Source organism: Lathamus discolor, chromosome 2, assembly GCF_037157495.1.
Source record: "Lathamus discolor isolate bLatDis1 chromosome 2, bLatDis1.hap1, whole genome shotgun sequence".
NCBI lineage: Eukaryota > Metazoa > Chordata > Aves > Psittaciformes > Psittacidae > Lathamus > Lathamus discolor.
Genome location: NC_088885.1, coordinates 36,023,772 through 36,047,661, shown reverse-complemented (window position 1 = coordinate 36,047,661; position 23,890 = coordinate 36,023,772). Strand labels below are relative to the sequence as shown.

General features: G+C 38.0%; 1 protein-coding gene across 5 annotated transcripts in view; it reads left to right on the top strand.

Moving 5' to 3' along the window:
• The window catches only part of CDK14 (cyclin dependent kinase 14), a 328,023-nt gene that overhangs the window by 245,433 nt on the left and 58,700 nt on the right, over nucleotides 1-23,890 (top strand). For all 5 annotated transcript variants that reach the window (XR_010609906.1, XM_065666401.1, XM_065666400.1 and 2 more), the window contains 2 exons: nucleotides 18,838-18,977; nucleotides 22,657-22,803. Coding sequence is in view for 4 of the 5 variants with exons in the window: in XM_065666401.1 (XP_065522473.1) it covers nucleotides 18,838-18,977; nucleotides 22,657-22,772 (256 nt within the window). In the remaining variant the exon portion in view is untranslated. The remainder of the gene's footprint in view (nucleotides 1-18,837; nucleotides 18,978-22,656; nucleotides 22,804-23,890) is intronic.

The window sequence follows — 23,890 nt, the reverse complement described above, 5'->3', positions numbered from 1 at the left end:
TACATTGCATGACCTAACACATTGTGGAATGCGATTATAAAGTACTGGTCTAAAAAGAATTAAGATGTGGTAATCTGATCTTCCTATAGAATCCATAATGAATTATATTTTAACCTTTTTTCCTGAACTTTTCTGTTCAATTATCTCTACACAATAAAAACCAAGAACAGCTCTGCCTTCAGAATGCAATGCAACCTCTTTCAATTTGTAAAAGCTTCTCCACAATAATAAACCCTTACAGAAGAATAACAAAAGAGAACTAATTATCCTTGTGTATATTTGGTAGGATATAAAAAGCTTTTTCAGATCCTTCTGTCATAATGGGTTGTATTGTGAGAAATTAGGTTGGAAAGAAAAGGTGCTGTTGAAAACAAATTCTGCTCTGCATAAATAGAACTACTGCTTCGTAATTCCCCAACATGGCAGTATTTATTATATAAATAACACTTTATTCTCACGGCCAGTCCCACTGCTGCGGATTTCTTCCTTTAACAAGATAGCCTCTGTACTTGAGAACTCCCCTCCTGAGGCCAGGGTGTTTAAAAGTTGCATTCCAGGATGGACTGGCCTATTTTGGGACTGTTATTCAGTGAAAACTTCCTGAAGAAAGCAATTTGAGTGAACAGAGACGAGTCCATGTATTCTGGGTCCATATTTCATTTCAAGAATGGCACAAACTATGGAACTGTTCAGAGCTGAGCCTTGGGAAGGATTTTTGGTTTGGGGTTCTGTTGTTTGTTTGGGTTTTTTTTTAAGAAAATCTTTGCCTTAGTGGGGTTTTGACTAAAGACAAAACTCTTTTCTAATTGTCACTTTTATCCCCTTCACCTCCTGTCTCTTCACCAGGGTTTCTCATTGAAATGTAGTCTGTAGCACTACAGAAAGAATATTCAAGCTCTCAAGCACAGCAGGAACAAAAAGCTTTAGTGTTGTCATTGCTAAAACCTTTCTGACAGATACTACTAAGCAGTGAGAATTTAAAGTTATACCTGTGCAAAAGGTGGATTACATGTGTGCGACTGCATGCAGTTTGAGTATGTTGAGGTTGCACTTGAGGAGTGATCAGGAATCCTGCTGGGGGGGGGGGGGGGGGGGAGCATTGATGCAAACCGGACACAAAATGGGAGGATTTTGCACATTTGTGGTTTAGAGGCACATGAACCTGCCTCTGTCTCCTGATTTGCCGTGATACTGCTGTTCTGAAAAAAACAAACTAAACCTTTTTAATTTCCCATTTTGTTTCATATTTCACATAAACAGTCCTTTATCAGTCGTTACCTTTTGCCTGAGGGAGCTTAGGAATCCCCGAATGACAAAGCTACCACAACCTGCAGCACAAACAAGAAGCCATTTACCAGGATCGGGACACAAATTTATTACCCACACACAGACCCCCAGCTTGCCCGGTATCCGATCGGTTCTCCGGTATCACACACGCAGCTATCTCCCGTATCTCCCCCTCAGGTGCAGTAGCCGCGGGCCGTGAGGGGACGCGGCAGCGCGGCAGCCGTAAGGCGACAGCGCGAGGGGGAGCGCTCGAGCCGGCTCAGAGGGCCCTCAGCGCAGGGCGGGGAGGAGGCACCGGCGGAGGCCGCGTTTTGGTTGCAAATGTTTTCCTAACGCTGCTTGTTTGTTTGTTTCAGTACTTAATGGGGTTTATTACAGTAACTTCAGGGTGGTGGAAGCTGCTTGTTGGCACTTCAGTGCTTGTGTGTGTGTGTGTCTTGCTTCTGTACATTGCACCGTCTTAGTACCGTTTCTGGCTCCGTACAGAGGGCTCAGCTGCAGCCGTGCAAAAGGCACTGTTCTCAGCCCAGGAGCGGCTAGTGCTAAGCTGAAATGCACTGCAGGTTGTGTCAGGCCCGTGGTAATGCCATTGCTGTGATGCGGTAATGCAAATTCTGTGGTGCCGATTAAAGCCATTGACTGAAAAAGATCTCTGGATTTCCTTTGTTCATCCATTTGCCAACCCGAAAAATTCTTTACAATTTATATGTGCATGTTTCTGTCAGATTGGAACGACTGCAAATTGCTCAAATGTTATACCTTTTAAAACTCTGAGGGGGTGGGAAGAGTATTCCTAAGAGATCTCATTGATAGAATATTCATCCTTTCCATTTAGTTTTGTTTTATTCCAAATTCCCACCCCTACCCCCCCCCCCCCCCCCCCCCTTGTGATGCTAAGCCTTAGGTATTGTGTTACATCCTCTTGGCCCACTTAAAAGTAGTAATAAACCTCCTAACCTGGATCACAATAGCCTAATAACTCTATGTTTCATTAGTAAAATTAGATTGTTACCGTCCTATACCTTACTCATCTGTGAGAGCTGTGAAAGCACAGCCATAGCGTACGTGGGTGTTCTTTGTTGTCTTCTGCATAATTTAATTCGGTTTCTGGCATTGGACTAGAGTTTGTTGGCATTACTATTTCTGAACCTATCCATATTTTGGGTTATTCTTCCCTGGTAGTTAATGGTTTGTAGTTCTCTCTGCTCTGATTTGTAGATTTATTTTTTTTTTTTGCCCACTTATATCACTTCTTTTAGCTTCTTTGCACTAGTTTCTTTGTCTTACATGGTGTTTCCAACATTTAGTTTCATCTAAGAATTGATTCAGTATGCAGTGTATCCCTTGGTCCAGGTCATAATAAAGATGTTAAATAAAACTGTGACTAACGCTAATCCCTCTGGCACACAGCTGGACACTTCCCTTCAACTCCGTGCATTGCCACTCATCCTTACCCTTTGCTTATGGTCTGTCAGCCAGTTTTCAGTCCATGAGATGGTGTGTCATATCCCAGCTCTTTGGAGTTTGTCTACAGAGCAAAATTTCTTGGAGCAATTGCATCAAACATTATCTCCTGTTGCTTTATTCCACCAATGATTAAGTCCAATTTTAAAAATAATCAATTTATCTGATGTGTTATTCATTAGTCACATTTTCTTTCTTTTGATTGCCATTTTGTCGTATTTTTTCCTAAAACTGGTTTTGCTTCCAGATTGTCTATGTTTTGTTTCTACTGTCTGTATTGTGTCAACATCCAGCAAAGATTTGCCAAGAGGTTGTCTTCCTTATTTAAAAACCAGAAAGGAAGTATATGTATATGTTTTTTAAGTCTAATACAATACTTTAGAATGCAGACAAAAATTAGCTAACATTACAGTAACTTATCTACAGTAATAAGCCTGTAAACAGAAATGAGGAAAGAGAACTACTCTTCTTGCAGAGATTCCCTGGAAAGACTTTTGAAAGGTGCCTTACATTTGTTTGCTATCCTCACTGATTCCTTAAGAATTCCTGAAGATATTGAGACGTATATCAGATAGACATGTTTATTTGGTGTTTCCAGGTATAATTTTTTTTTCAAAGTATGTTCTTCATTAATGTTTTTGAGTACTTACTGATCAACTCTTTTCAGATGTTTCCAGTTCTTCTTATGCATTTCTACATGCCAATGTTTTATTAATTTCTCAGAATTATGTTTTTGGTAGTCTGTTATTCATATGTTGCCATAGTGTCTGGGTTCATTTCTTGGTTTGAAGTCTAATACTTTCTGATCAGAGGCACCAGGCATCATTATATCCTCACATTCCTAATTCTGCCCTCTTGCTGCAGTTCTGTACTGTTGGCCTCTCTGCTGAAATCTTTCTTCTCCAGATAATGATGTTGCTGACAAAATTGAGTCTCTGGGATGTGTTTTAAAAATATTTGCCTGAGGAATTGAAGACATATTGTGAAGGCAGTAATGTAAGCGAAGTAGACCTTACTGCTGTGTCTCTCATTATTTGTATGTAGCCATTAAAGACAAGATTCTTCCAAAATGAAGCCAGAATGATAGGCGCCTGAAGAATTGGGCTGGCATTCAAAACTGCCTAGCGCTAAGCCACTGCTGTTGGCATAAGTGGCTTGATTATATCCACTGCTTTTTGTCATGTATTGCAGATATTTTTTCCTTAACTCAACAGTTCCTTTGATTCTCATCTTAGGGTCTCAGAAATGTATAGAATTTGGAGAGATGGTGCAGACAGGCAATAAATGTAATAATTTCATTATGCTGCTGAGTTTTGTCATCTCTACAGATAGTTTAAGCCAATCTCAAAACCCATGCTGTTTGGCTCTGTTGCCAACCAAAGACCTACAGTCAGTAGTTAAGGTTTCTGCAGTGGTACAGACATCACAAAGTATCTTTACCTCAGATAAATACTTATTTTACTGACTTTTACGATGATTTGATGTGGGGTTTTGAGCATAATTCTTAACACTTTTTTGAGGTAAGATGGTAATTATAAGTATTTACAGATTGCCATTTGTGAGACTGTCCTGCGACCAACTCCCAGAATTCATTACAACTTTGGCAAGAAAATTTTAATTGCTTCCTTTCCTGCATTTCTGGCTGTGCACTTCCTGTATCTGCCGTCAGATTTCTGATTTCTTTCCTACCGTTTAGGATTGAGAAGCAAGAATTTTTCTTTTTCTTTTAATTAATGATACAAAAACACATGGCATTTTAGGAGACTCATGAAAACAGTGATTTGTTTCAAAGCTTGAAGCTATTTGATAGCCAAACAGTTTTCATAGTTAAATTTAGTGATTTCTGTAAATAACCTACCTTTTAAAGTTTGAAGCTATTGTTTGAGAACGTGAAATGGCTGCAGGCTGATCATCATGTATATATATGTTCAGTATCTGTTTGACCTGAGTGTCAAAAAGGGAAGATAGGAGACAGTAATCCTTGCTGATGCATTTAAATTGAGAGGTTACATTATGTATCTTCGGCAACACACTGTGAATAGCGAGCCTCGGCATAGGGCTGGTGCACCTGTCATTGCTGGAGGGCAAAGAGGCAAGTGGTTCCAAAGGGAACTGACCTTTTTCATTCAGGCATTGAGTCAATCCCATATCCTAAGGCACACATTCTGCGTTAAAATTATTATAACTCTCTTGGTATTATGCTGAACAACAGACTGGTGAAAATCTATGTTAAAAACAAAACAAAACAAAACAAAACAAAACAATGGTGGCGATGGTAGTTTGCATATTGTTTTTAATTAAGCCTTCATAGGAAATAAATATATTCTGTAATTTTGAAAAACATCATTAAAACAGTTATGTCCTCTGATAAATTTAATAAAAAAATTGAAATGTTTTTTATCTGAATTAGCGGCTGGATACCAAAATGTAAATGACAATATTTATCACTAAATGTGATTCTCAAGAAAACTGCATCCTTTAAAATACTCTAATGTATAATACAGTGTATATCCACTGTCTGCCACCTCAGCTGAATTTGTATCGGTAAGATCTGATTTACAAATAGACAACTTTCTGTTAAATTATTCACATCTCATAATAATTGATGTAACAGAATTGATCTTATGCTGGAGCATATTTGATCATAAATTCAATGAAAGCAGCCACCATCTTTGTGATGTTTGTCCAGCTAAATCCTTCAGTGAATAAAATAATAAAGATGCCAGCTGTGTTTGTTTTATGATCACGGCTGCAATAGGAAGCTGGAAATACAAATGAATAAAAGCTCTAATTTTTCACGTTGGATTTAGAAACTAAGAATCTTACTGCAAAGAATTTAAGTGAAAAAAAAAAATTATTTCTTTCACATTCCCATGAAGGTATTGTTTGCTTTTTTGTTCCTATTGTTTAGGGATCCAGAATACTTTTAAAATACTGTTATTGTTTGGACCCAAACTTACAGAAGGAAATCTTGTAAAAATACATGAAATTTATGTTTTTCTGTCTGACACTATTGCAAGTTAAGAATGGGCCATTATTTTACATTGCCTGCTTTGGTTAGATTCTATAGCAGTCTTAACACTCTGCTTGCTACTGCATGCTGTTAGTGTGCCTCAATCTAATTTCACCACTCCGACATAAAAAACCGTGCTCCAGATTATTATTGCCCTTCCTTCAGCATCATGACTTTTGTAAAATAGTGTTATATTCTAGTTTTGTTTCTTTCATATTTGATCCTTAAAGTGCCCTTGAGTCAAGCTTTATTCTGCAACCGTGAGGGCACGAATCTTCCCTGAGATGTTGACAGACAGTGTTTGGTGAATATCATTTTTCTGTCGGCTACAGCCTACATCTATACTGCTAACTAAAGGAGAGCCAGGGACAATCTTCTGGCCCTGAGGCCATGTGGGAGACCTTAGCTATAGCTCTGCTAAATAACACTTGGGCATACATCTCCTGTGGGCTTTATGCCATCCCCATGCAGCTGCAGGTACAGTTATTATTCTGGATGTGTTCAGTATTAGTTTCTTAATTCTAAATTTCCAGCATAACATAAGACCTCTATTGTAGGCCATGGGAATTGTGTTTTCTAGAGTAAGACTGAAGGTAGTGTATTTCTCATCCTGTTTGTAGGAGCCTGGTATATGCCGCCTTTTGGGAATGGTCCTTGGCATGGGTTGTTCTGTGAGCTATGTCTAGGAGTGGTTTTGGAGAGTGCTAGTTGGCATGGACCAGATAAACCAGGGGGGAGTGTGGACGCTCAGTAGCTGAGCGGTCAGGCTCTCTAGCTAGCTCTGCTTTATTCAGCAGAGAGATTCTTACTGTTCCCTGCCCTGTGCTCACCTGAGCATATTCCCAGTGAAGCTTCTCCTCGCTGTATTGCTAGTATGCTTAGTCACCTAGGCCTGAAGCTGTGGGGATGATTTTTGTTTTTCCTTTCTTATCCCATGCAGTGAGACTGCTATATATGCTTTACTTTTTTTTGCCTTTTCAGCTTTTCCAAGAGACTCTTTTTCCTTCCCCAGCCACCTCCGATCTTGATTATCATGATATGTCCTGGGTTTACCAGGAGCCGTTTTGCTCCTTCTTAGTAACTGGTGCAAGTTCTGTGTTTTGACTTCCAGCCTGGGCAGAGAGCTGATAACACCGATTGTTTTTAATTGTTGTTAAGTGATGTTTATTCTGGCCAAGGACTTTGTGAGTCTCATGCTCTGCCGGGGACGAGGGGAGGCCGGGAGGAAGCAGAGACAGGACACCTGACCCAAACTAGCCAAAGAGGTATTCCATACCCCAGCACGTCATGCCCAGGGAGGTCACTGGGAGTTACCCGGAAGGGCTGGGACTGCAGGGTTGGATGAGGTATCAGTCGATGCTCGGCTGGGGGAAGTGGGGCAAGTTAGTGGTCGGCTGGTGTTGAGGTGTTGTATTCTTTCCTCTTGTTATTTCCTTTAGCACTATTATTATTGGTGGTAGCAGTAGTGATTTGTGTTATACCTTAGTTACTGGGCTGTTCTTATCTCAACCCGTGGGAGTTGCATTCTTTTCGATTCTCCTCTCCGTCCCTCCAGGAGCAGGGGGAGGGCAAGAAAGGCGGGGGGAGTGAGTGGACAAGCTGTGTGGATCGGTTTAAACCATGACAACATCTCATGTCCTCTCATGACCAGCAGCCTTCTTCAGATCATATCAAAACCAACCTGTAAATTCAGTTTTTTTTTTTTTTGCAAACTGCTTAGCTGTCCTCCCAACACTGACTGTTTCACTCTATTGTTCTTGAGCTCCCTCTTACCTTTTTTAGAATCCTCCATAATTACCTCTCTTTCTCTCTTACTTCACAAAGCTGTGTGTTTGCGCCTATTCCCTATTCTTAAGTCAGTAATCACTTTCTCCTGTTTAGGCCTTCTCCTGTCCCCTAGATAATTCAGGCAGACACAACTGCTTCTTCCTTTCTGGGAAGAGTCAGATGAGCTTGTGCCCAAACAATCCATTCATGAGTTATTTGTAGTACTTTTCTCCGGGCTTCTTGTTCTCAGTTTGGAAGCTGATAATACTAAGTCCTTGTCTGCCTCGAATGCCTACTTTCACCAAAGCTTAATATCTATTTAGGACCCTGCAGTGGGACCCACATGTTTATTTACCTGCCCGTCCTGCTTTGGTGGCAGCACACGTGTCACAGACCCCCATGGATTCCACATGTGCAGAATATTTTGAAAATCCCAAAATCCAACTGCTTAGTTTGGGTTGCTAGAAGTGGCTTGAGCTCTACTGGCAGTCAATTTTTAGTGACAGCTGGGTCTTTGGGAAATTTGACCTTTAATGGCCACTATTATAGGTAGCAATTTTGATTTTAGTTCTTAAATCACCTGTGCTGATTTATGCCTAAATAGCAGTCACTCCCTGCTTAGCTGTCTCTCTTATGTGCTACCTTAACAGGTTAGGATTTGCAAAAATAGTTCAGGATTGAGTTCTTCCCTACTGCAAGCTGATTTCTTAGTGTCAGATAGCACTGCGTCCTCATTCATATGTGTGTACAAGCACTTAAAATTGACATATTTCAGTAATTGATAGTTAAAATATACAGAGTTTGTGATTTGGTTGCTCACCTCCAACCTGCTTATAGTTAAGTAGGCATAAACTGTTGTGTTAAATCTGAACAACTGTTTTAAAAGACTTCAATACAGGTGCATGTGGGTGTGTAATGTTTCACTTTTTCTAAAAAAACACTGCAAAATCATGTTACTTTTTTCCCAAATTACATACTAGAGCGAGATTATTGTTTTCTCCTTCTATCATGGTCTCTGTGCCTAAGAAACCCTTGAATGCACTTTTTTCCCCCTGTTCAAGTTCAAAGTCAAATTCAGACTTCTTTTAACAAATTGGCACTAGCACATTTGTCTCTTAACAAGTATTAATGCTGTTGGTATCAGGCACTGGATTTTCATTCTGCCAGCTGGAAGATGACCTAATGTTCCCTTTAGAAAGTATCTGTCTCTATTAGTGTAAAGAGAAACAGTGGTGTGCTAAATCAGGAGAGTGAATCTGGAGAAGAAGCTGGTGCAAATGTGACATCCCATCCTGTGTGTTTCCCTAACATCACCTGAACCAAGTACCTGAGGGTCAGGGAACTGCAACTAGTTCTGTATCATGTAAGTCTGTCTAAATGTATGGGTGTAATAATACATAGTACAAAATTTTTGACTGCATAGCTTTCAATACATTGCCCATATGCTGTCATTATAATTGTCTTGGTCTCCTCCTCTCAGTGTTTACTAGTTCTGCATCGTTTCCTTTCCATGTCTTAGTTTAGGAGTATAGCTGCAAAACGACCAGGATGCCTACTTGTATGTAATTGCTTAGTCTTGTTGGGTTCAGAAAGGCGGCTCATATACATAGTTAAATACATGCATATGCTTGGGGTCTGTCTTCCTTGAGCTTTCTAGGCTTGAGGCATTCTCTCTGCCCCAAATCTCTCTCCACCATTAATGAGCTGTATAAATAAATACAAAATACTCCTGTTCGTTCCCTATCTATAAAAATATATTTTATTAGCTGAGAGGTATACAATAATAGAAAAGATCAGACCCATCTGATGTTTTAGGGAGCTGTGGGAGGACAGGACAAGTAGCTGCTTCCACGTGGTTGACAGACCCAAGGCCCCAGCAAGATAGATTTGTAGGTTAACTGTGATAAGTGATCTTTGGCTTCACTGACTAAAGTGAGGTCACCCTTTTTGGGGCACTGCCTGCGTGCTGCAGGCATGCAACAAATTCTTGTTGAAGTACTGAGCAAACAGACCAGTTCTGATTTACATTAGAATGAAATTAAGACTTTTTAAACCCAAAATGGCAAAATATCAGATAAGAGGCAGAGATTTATAAGGCAGTGCTAATGTTTATTTACTAGAACATAGTTGATTTTGTTTTCTTTTTTTTTTTTTTTTTTTTTAGTTTTCAAAAGGTCCAAAAAGCTTGTTTTTCTTTCTGTAGTCATTTAATAAAGGAAAATAGGGCAAAATTTGTTTACTGCCTTAGTGGCTGCACCCACGTGACAAATTTGAAATTCAGAGTTTGGTTATTTTTTGGGAGGAAGTATTTTGCTTGGATTTCTTTGGAGATGAACAATCCAGATTGTCAAGGGTGGGAGGAGGAAAAGCGCAGAGTTTTGACTGTATTGTGTGCCAGAGGTTTATTTCAGCTATTTCTAAGTTGGGGGGGAGGGATTATTCCCTCCTTTTTTTGGCTTATGTCCAACCAGTGAGGAAATAAATATGTGAAGAAAGAATGCTATGGAATGTTAACTCCACTGCTGTATTTTCTTCCTTTTATCATGCCCCAAGATTCAGTGAAGTTGATATAAATTCACCATGCCTTCTTTTAAAAAGCATAACAGAAAGGCATTCTTCCTTTAAGAGTCAGACTGTAAAAGGTGATTTTCTTTCACTCAGTTTGGTTTAAGCCTGTAAAAAGCATTAAGTGAAAAATCTGATATATTTGTTAGGGCATTTATTGCATTACTAACTTATATTTTCAGTTCTCAGTGAAAGGTTTATGGAGAACATAAACCTTGAAGAGTTTTTGTTCAGGATTAAAGATATATTTTCTCCATTTTCTGGTGAAATAATAGCTCATAAAATGATTGGGGTGTTAGGAATTATTTTTAGCTCTATTTCTTTTCCAAGGATATTCTGTTCAACTTGTTGAGGTGCATGAAGGAGGCCTTTGAAAAACACTCACCTTGATCAGAAGATTCATGCCCTTTAAACAATTTCAAAACAATCAAAATCTTCTGATTAGGTATCACCACTGTGTTGTTTTCCTTCATTAATTGCACTTACAGCAAGCAAAGATCTTCCAGTAAATTGTAAATTTAGTATATTCAGAAGTAGTCTGTCGTGGTTAAGGAATACACTGTGTCTTCCATAATTAGTATCTTCAGTGCTGGACTGGTTGGGATGCTCTAAGAATTAAAATAGGTGATTGGTGGTAGCATGTAAAATCAAAAAGAAGTAATGGCTGAATTCTTTCTCGGGCAAAATGGTAAAAGGCATTTTCTAATTAAACTTTCATAGGAAATATTTCCTGGGAAGTACCTGAGAGAAGCTGATGAAAACTGAGTGAAATAATGTGAAATACTTGATGTATTCCTCTTTTAGTTTAAAGAAATAGTTGTAGTTTTAAAAGGTAGCAGAACACTGTACCTAGCAGCCATGTTGCCTGGAATATCACGACGTCAGAATACCCAGGAATTAAGGAAGTTATGTGATCATATCGCAGAAAGCCAAGTTCTCAGTAGCTGAGAGTATGCTATCACTGGACATATGTTGTATATTTGCTGATTAAATAAGCGTATTTTACTTACCTTTAATGTACGCCATGCAGACACCTTAGTTCTTGCTTCATTTAACTCTCCAGCATATATTATCCTGGCAAAAAGATACTTAGTATCAAATGTAAACCTTGTTTTGTATCAAAATGGTATAGAACAAGTAGGGGTAAACAGGTGCAATGCTGTCAATAAATAGTGTTGGCTGTCTTCACACCCTAGGCTCTTAATAGCTAGTACTGGGTTTATTTGGGAGGTTTCACAGCCCAGCATAGTTATTCTGAGGCATCAGAGCATGAGCTAGCCCTGGTGCATCTCAGGCTATAGAAGGACAAAACTCAGGATACTGTTAAGTCTGTTGTATATTGACTGATTCTCTTTAGGATTAGCATTTAAAGCTCCAATCAACCAAACTCATTTTTTAAGGGTGTTGTATTCTGTAAGAGAGTTAATGCTCTGCTTCCTACATGAATCAAACCTTTCAAGCTGGATATTGCAAGCAGTGTTGTGTTGTAGAATACATCTGAAATGGACGCTAAACCACATCAAATCTAGTGAAGACGGAGTTACGGGAAAATAGACTCATATGTAAGTTTCTGACTTGAGTTGCATTTAGTGATGACACATGCCTTGCAAATGGTTTTATGATCTAGTCATGACTGAGCTTACTGGCCATTATCAAATGTGAATTGCCATGAGAGGTTAGATCACTTCATTGTGCAGTTTAGGTGTGACTAAACTGAGTCTCTGAAGCCTCATGTGACTCATGAACAGTTTAAGTAAGCATCTTAATTCTCCATTCTGGGACATTCAGGAGCTGCAATTATAATTATGGCTTACCTACTTGGTCAGTAGGTTCTTTAAAAAATTTACCCAATGCATAAAAATTATATATCTAGAGGTCAATCTAGATTAATGAAAAGAGAAGAATAAGCAAACAAACAAAACAAAACCCACAAACAAACAAAAAATCCAAACCAACCGACCAAACCCTAGTTGCCTGTATTGTTAGAACCATCATTTGTTACATTAATTTTTCATGAAATGCTATTCATCTTGGCTGCTTTCCAGCTAATGGCATCTGTGCAACTGTCAAGTGAGAATTAGTTCAGACAGGTCAGGGTTATTATTACCTTCCTGGAATGCACTGAATGAACTTGCCTCCACAGCTTTCCAAATGGAGCTCTGACCTCTTTTACATCAACATTAACAGCAGTACCAAAGAATCAAATATTATCTCTGTTCTGTGTCTGTGAATACTTAGCCTTGGCAGTCATAGAATCATAGAATCATAAAATAGTTAGGGTTGGAAAGAACCTTAAGATCATTTAGTTCCAACCCCCCTGCCATGGGTAGGGACACCTCACACTAAACCATGCCTCCCAAGGCTTCATCCAACCTGGCCTTGAACTCTGCCAGGGATGGAGCACTCACAACCTCCCTGGGCAACTCATTCCAGTGCCTCACCACCCTAACAGGAAAGAATTTCCTCCTTATATCCAATCTAAACTTTCCCTGTTTAAGTTTTAACCCGTTACCCCTTGTCCTGTCACTACAGTCCCTGATGAAAGGTCCCTCCCCAGCATTCATATAGCTCCCCTTCAGATACTGGAAGGCTGCTATGAGGTCTCCACGCAGCCTTCTCTTCTCCAGGCTGAACAGCCTCAACTTTCATGGCTTTTTTATTAAGAGTAAACCTCTTGACCATGTTTATAGTACTTAAGCAGGTAAGACTGTTGATGCTGTGATATGGTAATAAAATTAAAAGGGATCATGCTAATTTCTAAATTCCAAAGAGATAGTTCTATACACCCTTATCAAAATCATGAGTGTATGAAGACTGTGGAGTGCAGTGTTGTGCAGAAGGACAGAGCAAGGACAGATGCTGGGAGCAGTATAGCCACGTTAGTACACGATTTGCCCCAGCCTAGCTCATGTAAGAAGCCTGAGCAGAATGTTTTACTAATGTGTCAGTCTTGCTTCTAGTGAGGTACTGAGCTAGAGGAGCACAATTAAGCCAATGGCCTATGAAACCTGGAGACTGTATTTTCGCACCATGCATTTGTATAGAGCTCAGTGTTTCTGAACCTAAACTTCTGCCAGCACCTCAATTTGGGACGAGCAAAAGAGGCATTGATTATTTTAAGACAGGTCTCTCCTAAAGATCATGCAAACCCAGCACAATGTTAGGACTGCTGTTGTCAGCCCTATGAGGGTGTAGGGGACAATCCCAACACTGAAGTGTGGTTCCTGTGACTGTGTTTGACTGACATGTTTACTGTACAGTATGGCTTGAAGTACTGCTACACGGTGCTGTAAAGCAAATGCTGTATTTTGTGATTGATCAGCAACAAGTAAAACCCTGCTTCTGTGAGCCTTCAAAAGCTTTTGTCTCTCTTTGTTCATCAGTTTTAGTTCTCAGTAACCTATGTGTAAAACATTGAAAAAATGTCTTTATTCCGTTAGATTCTCATCTTGAGGTGCCACTTTATGCCTTCATCCGTATCAAAAGCTAAAAGCATTGCATCAAAACTTGTGTTCACTTGTTGCAGTGGTTTCATGATGGCTAAATAAACTCTACAAAAGCTCCATGGAGGCACACCAGGCGAGTTAGGGAGGCAGCTTCTGCATGCTGGAGCTGGCACATCAGGTCTTTGAAGATAGTAGGTGTTCTCGGCATGGCTGTAACAACAGAAAAGCTGTTGATATTTAATAAAAAGGAAATGTTACTTTAGGTAGGCCCTGCTCCTGTTTTTGTGCTGCATAGCTGCTGCTAGTAAAGTCGCACATATATTCAGAGATGCGAACTATTAAGGCATGTGAGGGCATGTCCGTATCAGCTGGCCAGAAGATAATGAATTTGGAAGGAAAACATAAACTACAATATACAGCGTTGATACAGTTTTGTGTCAGAATTCGGGAGAGGCATAAAGCCTGTGATAAGGGGAAAAGACTGCCATCCTCAAGCAGACTCGGGTGAAAATGGGGAATGCAACCCTCATGGCAGTGCAATAGCAGGTGAGATACCATAGGGACTGTACAGGATCCCTGTTGTTGAGGGGACCACGGCATCTTCTGCGAAACAAGCTGGAAGGGTTGCTGTGTGCCCTGCCTGATTTGCACCAATTTGTTTATTCTCTTCATACCATTAAAACTTAAACTCTGCCAAATGTTGTGATTGTTTCGGTTAACTGTGGTTTCGTCTTTCAGCACTTCAGGTTGCAAGAGATTACTTAGAATAAAAGCGAGCTGAGATTTCCAAAGGGAATTAGGTGCCTCTCTCCTCTAGGCCATGCTATAAAAGTCAATCGAGAAATGAATTAATGATATGCTGTGAGAGTCATATCTTCACATGGAAAATATGCACAGTAAATGATTTTTGCTTTGGGAAGTATTTACCTCATGCTGTTAGAAGTATATAGACAGTGTATTATCTCCGTTTGTTTTAATGCCCATTTGTCTTAATTATTAATGTGAATTTGAGCTGCCTTCTTCATTGCATTTAAAAGCAAATCACCCCAAGTTCAGGAGTTCATTGCATATGCCCAAAACTTTTTTTTCTCAAGAGCTTAAACGAAACTTCAGTGATCTTAGTCATGTTCTGCTTGACCAAATACTGACCTTCCTCTGCAGTAGAAAGACATTTAAGCCTGTTTTCTGAAATTAAATCAAATTCTTGTAATCCAATGAGATTTACAACTGCTCAAGTCTAGTCAGATTCATATATATTTAAAGTGAGACAGGTTCATATGGTGTTTGTTTTTCTTGAGCTAAGACCATCTATAGCTTTTGGGATTAAGTTGAAAAGTAGTGAGTTTCATAGATGTCATCAGAGTAGGTGTGTAAAAATATTCCTGATCTTTATCAGAACAATACTTACATATTCTGCTGTATGCCACTTTTCTGAAAGTATGTATGCTGCCATGGCTAGTAACTATTCATCAGCGATTAGTGTGACAGTAAATGAAGCGTGAATATTGAGACTTGCCATATCATGCATGCTAAGTTCCTATATGGCCCAACTGCTGTGAGACAAAACATGCTATTATGTTTTAGACACAAAGCCATATTGTATGAAATTTCATCCTGTCACATACTAAAGGAGGTATATTTAAAAATCAAATATTTTTTTTCTTTAGTTCTTTTTCTTAACTTTTCTGTATTAGATACTTAACTACCGAACCCCATGAGAAAATTCAGCATTTGTCCCTATCGAGGAATCATGTTTCAAACTCACATCAGACAAATTGTTAATGTTTTAAGGAGGACATTTTAAAGAGACTAGTGGCAGAAAAATAAAAAAAAAAGAAAAAGAAAGAAACCAAGCATTCTGACATTTCAGACTGCTGAGGTTATGTGCTAAATGGGTTTCTCCAAACAATTCTGAGACAGTAGATTTAAATACATTAGTTGTTATAGTAATAGTAAATTTAATAGTAGATTTATAGTAATAGTATAGTAAATTTATAGTAATAGTAAATTTAATAGTAAATTTAAATACGTGTTCATACAGTGTATTTTTCATAAGTAAAAGTAAGTGTAAGTAAGTATAAGTAAAAAGTAAGTATAAGTAAGTGTCCCTGCCCATGTCAGGGGGGTTGGAACTAGATGATCTTGAGGTCCTTTCCAACCCTAACTATTCTATGATTGTATGATTCTATGATTTTTCGTAAGTAAAGCTTGTCTTTAAACAAAGAAGCAAAATTAGTCATGCATTCCACTAAGACATCAGTTTTGATACAGATGACCTTAGGAGCCCTCATGCAGATGCCTTTTGCAGTGTTCACTGATTTCCGGAACTGACCTGCAGAAGACATGGGTTTTGGAGAAGAATTTTTTTATTGCTTTTGCAAAGTTCCGTAAACGAAGCTAGGGCTCTGATGTAGGATTTTAAAGATACAGCTGAGCCTAGCTAAAAGGAATGATTTGATCCATGAGTTACTTGGATGATCCTCTATGCTTGGGTACGTAATACTAATAATGTAGCAACTGGAACCTTCAAACTACAGTAGAATCAACTAATACCACCACCCTCCCACCAGCCTTACTGGGAGTATTATCAAGGCAGGTAAATGTAATAGATACAGCAGATTGAAGTATGTTTGCAGATTGTGCAATGAGTTTAATCCCTTTTCTATTTATTAATCATAAAATTGGTTCTAATTTTGACTTACAGTTATTTCATTAGTTGGTGTGGTTATGTTGCAGATATTTTTGTTAGATTTATATTGTATTAGTGTATAATCTGCTTGATTATTTGGTAGTTATCTTCAGCTTCTTGGTTGATCTCTTTTTGTTTCTAAACTGGCAGGATGATTTTGGCTTCCTAGACTGTTCCTACTCAAACTATTTTCTGTTTATATCAGTCAATCTGATTTTATTGCTGAAAAACTTAACAATATGCGAAGTATGTCATTGACCATTAATACGGTCAAAATGTCAGCACTACTCTTCAAGAGCACCGAGGAACTGGAGTGTCACCATCCATAATTTCACCTGCAATTCAGAACTCAATGTTGTTTTCTTTTGCTTTGCCTTACTTAATTAGTATCTTCACTATGCCTATGGATCATCTAGGGAATGGTGCGATTCTTACATTAGAGGGTGATTTTTCACTGCTTACCTAAGTGACCTCTTTTTTCTGACTTGACAGTAGATTTCATACAAGACAGAGCAAATTTACTATGGCTCCTAAAAAAGATGCAGCTATTTCTGTGGGGAAAAAAACACATTGGTGAAAAGATTTGCCAGGACCTCTGAACAAAGAATTGGTGCAGGTGGGATTAGGACACAAGATAGGCCTCACACATGCAATATAATCACCACTCCATCGAAATTTTGGATGTATAGAAGAATTAGTACCAATTCTCCCTTCCTTTTTCTTCTCTTTGTTAAGAGTAGCCTTTTTCCTGGTACTTTGCTGTGTTTTGTAATGAACTTTACTGTATTTTTCAGAAAATTTTAAGGAAGTGATTTCTACAATGTGTTATTTTAAGCAGTCTGGAATTAATCTAATTTACAACCTAATTTATAGGCAATGACTGTTCCATTCACAATATCTTTATTTGGTCACAAACTGAAAATTATGCCCATCACAAACATGGGAGTTCAGCTTCTGTTTAATCTGGAATAGCAATTCTAAATCCTAATCCTGGGATTTCTATAAGATTATACCTGGTGAGAAAGAATATTTTAAAGTGGTCAGCACTGCTGGGCAGTTCATCCCTAGGAATTTCTGGGCAAATATCCTGCCTGCTCTTCAGACGAGATCAGATAGGCACACTATTCAAAAATTCCTGTCTAGCGTACAGTTGCTAGAAATTAAAAAGACAGCCAGTGGCATGTTTTGTGAGTCATTGCACATATCAGGATATCATACATATGCCAGCACATAATTTAGTAGAGATGCTACTGACTCTTTTATTATTTTTTTTTTCACACTTAGTATCGGCATGGACTTTTTTTAAAGTTGTGTCTATGACATTTGTGACTTAAAGTTCTCATTATAATAGCATTTTATTTTTCATTTAGTGTTTTCAGTGTTATCTGTTCTTTGTTGCAGAGATAGTTTTCTCCTGTGCCTACTGATCCATATAATTTATGCCATGTCATCCCAATAAAAGAGTAACTGTTTAATCCATCTTCCTAGAGTGCTTTCCAGAAAGTCAGCTTGAGCTGAACAAAATGAACACTTGCATGAAACATGCTGTAGGTTTATTGATTTTAGTAGATAACACCATCTTTTTTCAAATACGGTAGCATTTTGGACTGCAGTCTAGTCTACCTGGTTTGGGAAGGCAGTGCACTGAAAAATGGGAGACCTTTTATACACTTTGGCAGTTTTACCTGATGAGAGATATTTACTGAGCAAAGACATGGCTGAATTTACAGTTACCTACAAGCAATAGCAACACAGTGTCTACAAGACTCAGCACCTCTTTTCTAACTGCATATTACAATAAATTTGGTGGCTTTGGAAATTCAGGAGACAGCTGTAGGTTACTAGACCCAGGGCACACCTTGCTGATTACCATTTTACTCTCTCCCCTCCAAATCTATTATTTTTAGTTTATATCTTTTTATAATATTCCCAAGCATATAGCTCCCAGTAAAACAATGGCTTTTCTCAGACTTCCCTAGGTAGCTTAGAAAAGATAATGCACTTACAATTTAATATTTGCATTGCATTAACACCTAATGAAGAGTCAACCTCCTGCTGTGTGAATATATGAAAATATAAGAAGCGAGTACTTCCCAAAAGACAAATGTCTTTATGAAACATGATGCATATGTTGCCTGTTAAGCATCACAGGATTTTAAAATTTGATACTTCACAAAGTTGTATGAATACTGCTGTTGTTTTAAGCTTGGATTTCATGGGTCTAGATAGTAATAACCATTTGTTTCCTGTGCTGTAAGTTTTCAGTCTGTCTGTATGTTCAATAAAATGTGAGTGGAAGAATCCAAACAGTTGCTTTCAAGATGCTGTTGCTTATGATCCCTTTGCGTACTAGTCAGGGCATATGTGATATGGTATATTATATGCTCTATATTTGTAAAATTTGTACGAATTTTGAGCTATCAATCCACAAATAATTCCTTGACTCTCTAACCTGAGGAATATCTTTCCTGGTAGTGCTCCCAGACAGATGTTTGTCGTTATCCTGGCTAGCAAAACTCTGTGTTTCCACTGTGCTGACTGCAGATGGAATTAGTAAACAGAATTATGAGATTGTTTTTCAGAAAAACCTTTTGTTTGTGTTTCAGGCTGAGCTATGTGAATCACGCAGAAGATCTAGCCTCCAAACTACTCCAGTGTTTCCCAAAGAACAGATTGTCAGCACAGGCAGCCCTGAGCCATGAGTATTTCAGTGATCTGCCTCCACGGCTATGGGAGTTAACTGATAGTGAGTATAACCACCTCTGAATTGATTAAAAAGAAAAACACTAGTTCATACAGATACATGTGCATATGCTAACCCTCACATACAGACAGCTTCATGGACATACACAGCCACACACAAAATAAGTGAGTGCAGTTGTGTAGCTTGAAATTACGTAGTTAGCTTGACATAGGGCAAAATGGATTCTTTTTTCTTTTCCTTTGCTATCTCTGCTCTGCAGTCTGCAGCCTGCTATCTTTGTATTTGATTATGTGTGCAGCCAGTAGAATTATCTGAATTGACATAAAGCAAGACGAAAAATACAATTTACATATTTGGTGCTTTTCACTTCATAATATACAGTACTTCTTAACTAGCTGCAGCATACAGGATAGAAATCCAGCCGTGTTTGATTCACAGAATCTCTGTGTGTTATAATAGTAACCTTTAAGAAAGGACTTGGCATTTGGAAGTCTGAGAAACACAAAGTAGACAATCAGTTAATTTGCTGACTTAGTATAAGAACTGGGTGGCAGATGATATTATTAATTAAGAATGCTTGCAGTATCTACATGCATCTTATTGTATCTTTTATTAAAATGTATTCCAGTTGACTGGGCAAAAATGTTCCTATCATCATGTATGTTATCAATTATCTCTTTAATAATTGTAAATCATATCATAAGTTGCCATATATTTTTCCAATGTTAAAAGCACACTACTGTTTGTTCTGGGGGAAAATGTTATCATGCGTATTTCTGATTCAGAAAAGGTTCTGTTATTAAAAATAGGTTTCACATGGGAATAGCAATCAGCATTTTGCATTAACTCAATGTGGTAAAGAGAAGCATGTTTGTATTGGAACAGTGTATGTTATTTTCTGCTTTCAAACATATATCCATTAGCAGAAGAGCTAAATACAGTACTCTGAGGCAAAAAGTTCAGAGATGCAACAATATCATATGTGTGGATATGTAGCTATGGCTGATTTAAAAATTTGCTTGCAAAAACTGAGCTCCCTTTCTGAATATTAATACACAATAGGTTATGTTTGCATCAGTGTCAGTATGAAAATTTCTGTCTTCTGTAAATTTATCTTTTCTGCCCATGACAGCTGTAGTAGTCACATTTTGAGCTGGTTTGGTGGTCTGGCTGTCCAAGTACCCTGAGTCCACTGTGAAGAGTACTTTCCCCTTTGTAGAGTAGGAACATTAAAATCAAATTAGCACCATTAATTTCTGGCCATCACCAGTTCTGTCATAGACCATGTCCCTCCTCTGCAAAACAGTTCCTAGTTTCCTCTTCTGCCATGCTAACTCACCACTCAGTTCGCTGACTGCAGGACTTTGTAAGCTGAAAATTCAAAGGATGCAATGTAAATTAAGGCTGCTGGTGAAGGTCTGCCTTTGCTGAAACTGATGCAGAGATTAATTTCTTCAGAACTAATGAAACACCAAGAATGCCAGTTCATTTATCCTATTTCTAGTAAATGAAAAACAAAAATCACTCTGCAGTGGTGACATCTCAATCCTTCTGACTGTGTGATTTAGTCTAGCTGGGATTTGAATTCTGAATTCTGCAGTAGTACTTTTCTGTTAATATGGACTTATTACCCACTTGCCACTTAGTTTATCAGTCAGTGGTTAAATCCAGTTCTATCAGTGAAGTAAATGCCTACACATTATCACTCTGCAGCAGGCTGCCAACAGAGACAGTCTTGTCCTAGTCATTAACAAGCACAATGTATGCAGAACACCAGAGGGGAATTAAAACCACAAAAAATACCTCAGGGTGGTATTTTTAATATGAGAATTTAATTTGTAATTTCACAGATTAAGAATTTTGGCTGCATTAATCCTTTTATCAGCTCACAGCAGGTTATTTGCAGAAGCATAACCATAAGGCGATATTCATTGGCAGAAACACGTCTTTGCATAACGTTAAACATCAGGAGCAGTGAAACCTTTTGAAGGGGGGAGAATAAAGATGAAAAATCATTATATTTTAAAGCAAGGTTCTTCTAAATGCCTCCAGTAAAATTTTGAGTTACAGAAAGACTTTTTCTGTGTCTAGTAGATAATCATTATGAAGCATAAATCCAGATGCAAGAAAGGACAATCCCAGTATCAAGTACTACAATCATTTCTATTTAGTATGACTTGGATATACTTGTAAACATATTTACAAAACAAAGAAGTCATATACTTTGGAGAGTTGGGAAAATGCTTACTGTGTAGTGAAATTACCAGGTTTTGTGATTCTAGTTCTCTGGGTTAATATTTTACATTGGGAAACACTTGCTATTGATAGTTAATGAAATGCAGTTATAAACACCTTGAGTCTCTATGCACAACAGAAGTGTTTGTACACACCAAATCTGCTGCCTCCTGATCCAGACATGACTGCAATTTTGCAGATCTCTCTAGTGAATACTATTCATCGTGGAATATTTTTTGTCCAATTTGGTCCTAGTGCTGAATTGCAAATTTGGGAATTTAGCAGTAAAAACCAAAGAAAGACTCACAGGTGAGGGGAAAGAAAAGGGGGAGGGTGTGTGTGTGGGGGAACCAGCCAAATGATTCTCCATCAGAAAATACTGTCTCTTTGGAATCACAGTATTTCACAAAGTATGGAGACTCTGCCTACACTGAAAAAAAAAAAAAAGCGTTCCATTTTCTCTCCTCATCTCGACTTTAGTAGTATATATTTATATTCTATGTAATATTTTACAGCGTAAAATTTTAATCTTATGTTTTATTTTAAAAATGTGTTCAAAATGAGTTTATGTGAGAAGCAAAACTTTGTTATTTAGCTTGGTTTCAAGTCAAGGATCATTTCAGTTGGGTTGGAAGTTCAGTTTTCAGATATGCTTTGACGAACATCTAGCCGCTCTCAGTTTTTAAAAATAGTACATTAAAAAGGTAAAAGTTGTGCAGTTCTGCTAAAAACATCCTGTCTGGGAGTATAATGCCATTTGTGATTCAACATAGTCTTCACTCATCTCAGACATGAGGAGTAACCCATAGATTAACCCCTTTTACTAAATAGGAGTTCTTGTTATTTACTGTTAAAAAATGAAATTGATCCTTTCCTTTTATGCTTTCATGTTTGAGAGCTCATACGGGTTTATTTGCATAGAATATATGCAATTTGTCATTTATGTTACCAAGGATATCAGAATGTCAAATGCAAGTTGAGATGTAAAAAGTACAGTTGGAAGATCTGTGCATAAAATAGTAGCCAGGTCTTTTAAAGACATAAAGATGAAAGACTAACTCCAAAAACTTACAGCTGTGTTAGTGCAAAACCAAAGAAAACTGTTATAGCCCTGATCAGTTCTTTAAACAGTCTCTTAGCATTTCCTCATGCAATCATGCAGTGGCAGTTCTCTGAGGATATTTTTATATGGACATTTGTTCTCAGAAAGCATTAAAGTCAGTGACTTTCCCCCACCAGTTTGAGATACCTTAAGTAAAAATGACTTTTCATATCAGCGATGCGTGAGTCCTTACCTATTTGTAGTTTGATGCCTGTGATTAATGTCCTCATGTCAGCTAATAATTAATTGCCTGATGTTATGTGGAAATTGTCAAGATTTTTCTAGCTCATGAAAAAAAAGGTTGCTTTGTGAAAAAGCTTTTTGAGGTTTTGGGATATTTTTAACAAGAACTGACGCTTTTTTTAATCTTTTATTTTTTTGCAGTGTCTTCTATTTTTACTGTACCGAATGTAAGATTACAGCCAGAGACTGGAGAAAGCATGAGAGCCTTTGGAAAAAACAATAGTTATGGCAAAAGTGTATCAAACAGCAAACATTGAAGAATACCTGTATTCACAACTGATAATGCGGGTAAGACATGGTAACTGAAAAGTATATCTTTGTAAATACTCTTTAGTTCTCTTTAGAGGTACAAAATACAACATTCAACTGCACATTTCTTAAATTGTTCATGTTCAGGCAGATAATCTGGTTTTGCAGTATAATTGTCGATATGAGGGGTGTAAGTTCCTAGCCTTGTGGGCAGGATGAGTGTCACTGACAGGTTGAAAATACAGCGGAAATTGGTGCCAGCATATTAAACACTAGGTTGCCTTTAATTCGGACTGATATTTTTTCCCCTGCTGAGATATGGAGAGATAAAATGCCTCTTGCCAGTTCTGTTGTTAACTTTGGGGCAAGGGACAATAAATTATTCATTTAGTAGGTTTGGCAGCCCTGATAGCAGAAAGGTGTTCTTCATGGAGACGGGGGTGCTGTCATGTTAATGAATTTGATCTCTTATCATTGGATCTGCTAGAACTGGTTTTGTTCTGGGTGACTTTCATTCAATACCCTATCTTTTTAACCATAGTTATTCAACAGTGAAATAGTGTGTAATATGGCTTCAGGTATTTTAAGTGTAGAACAGAACTTGAGAAAAGCAGGTGAGTAGGGAGGCTGTTTATCAAATTACAATAAGGGAATGGTGGTTATATCGTAGCATTAACTATTTTCTGCCTATATGCATGTTTGTTCAGTGGGATTTACCGCTTGACAGACTCTTCCAATTAGCAGTATTCCCTTATATAGGTCCTTTGCTTATTATGCTTCTCTCTGTAGTTTCATACCAGTGTTTCACAAATACCCAAAGTGCAGATTCATTTAATTAAAAAATGCAGGCCTGCCTTTTTTAAAAGTCACAGTTGCTTTTGCATATAATCTCATCCATTATAACAGCTTGCTATGGAAGTTCTAGGAGCTGAGATATATGCACATGCTGCTCATGTACCTATTTGAAGGTATAGTCTCATACAAATTTAGTTGATATGAAGTCTGTCTTTAGCTAAGCCTGCTTGTTACAATATCAACAACTTTCTCTAATGAATTTTATTCAGTTTTACTGGTTTATGTTATGTGCAATTGTTTTTTTAACCCTGTAATGTTATGGAGGCTCTTT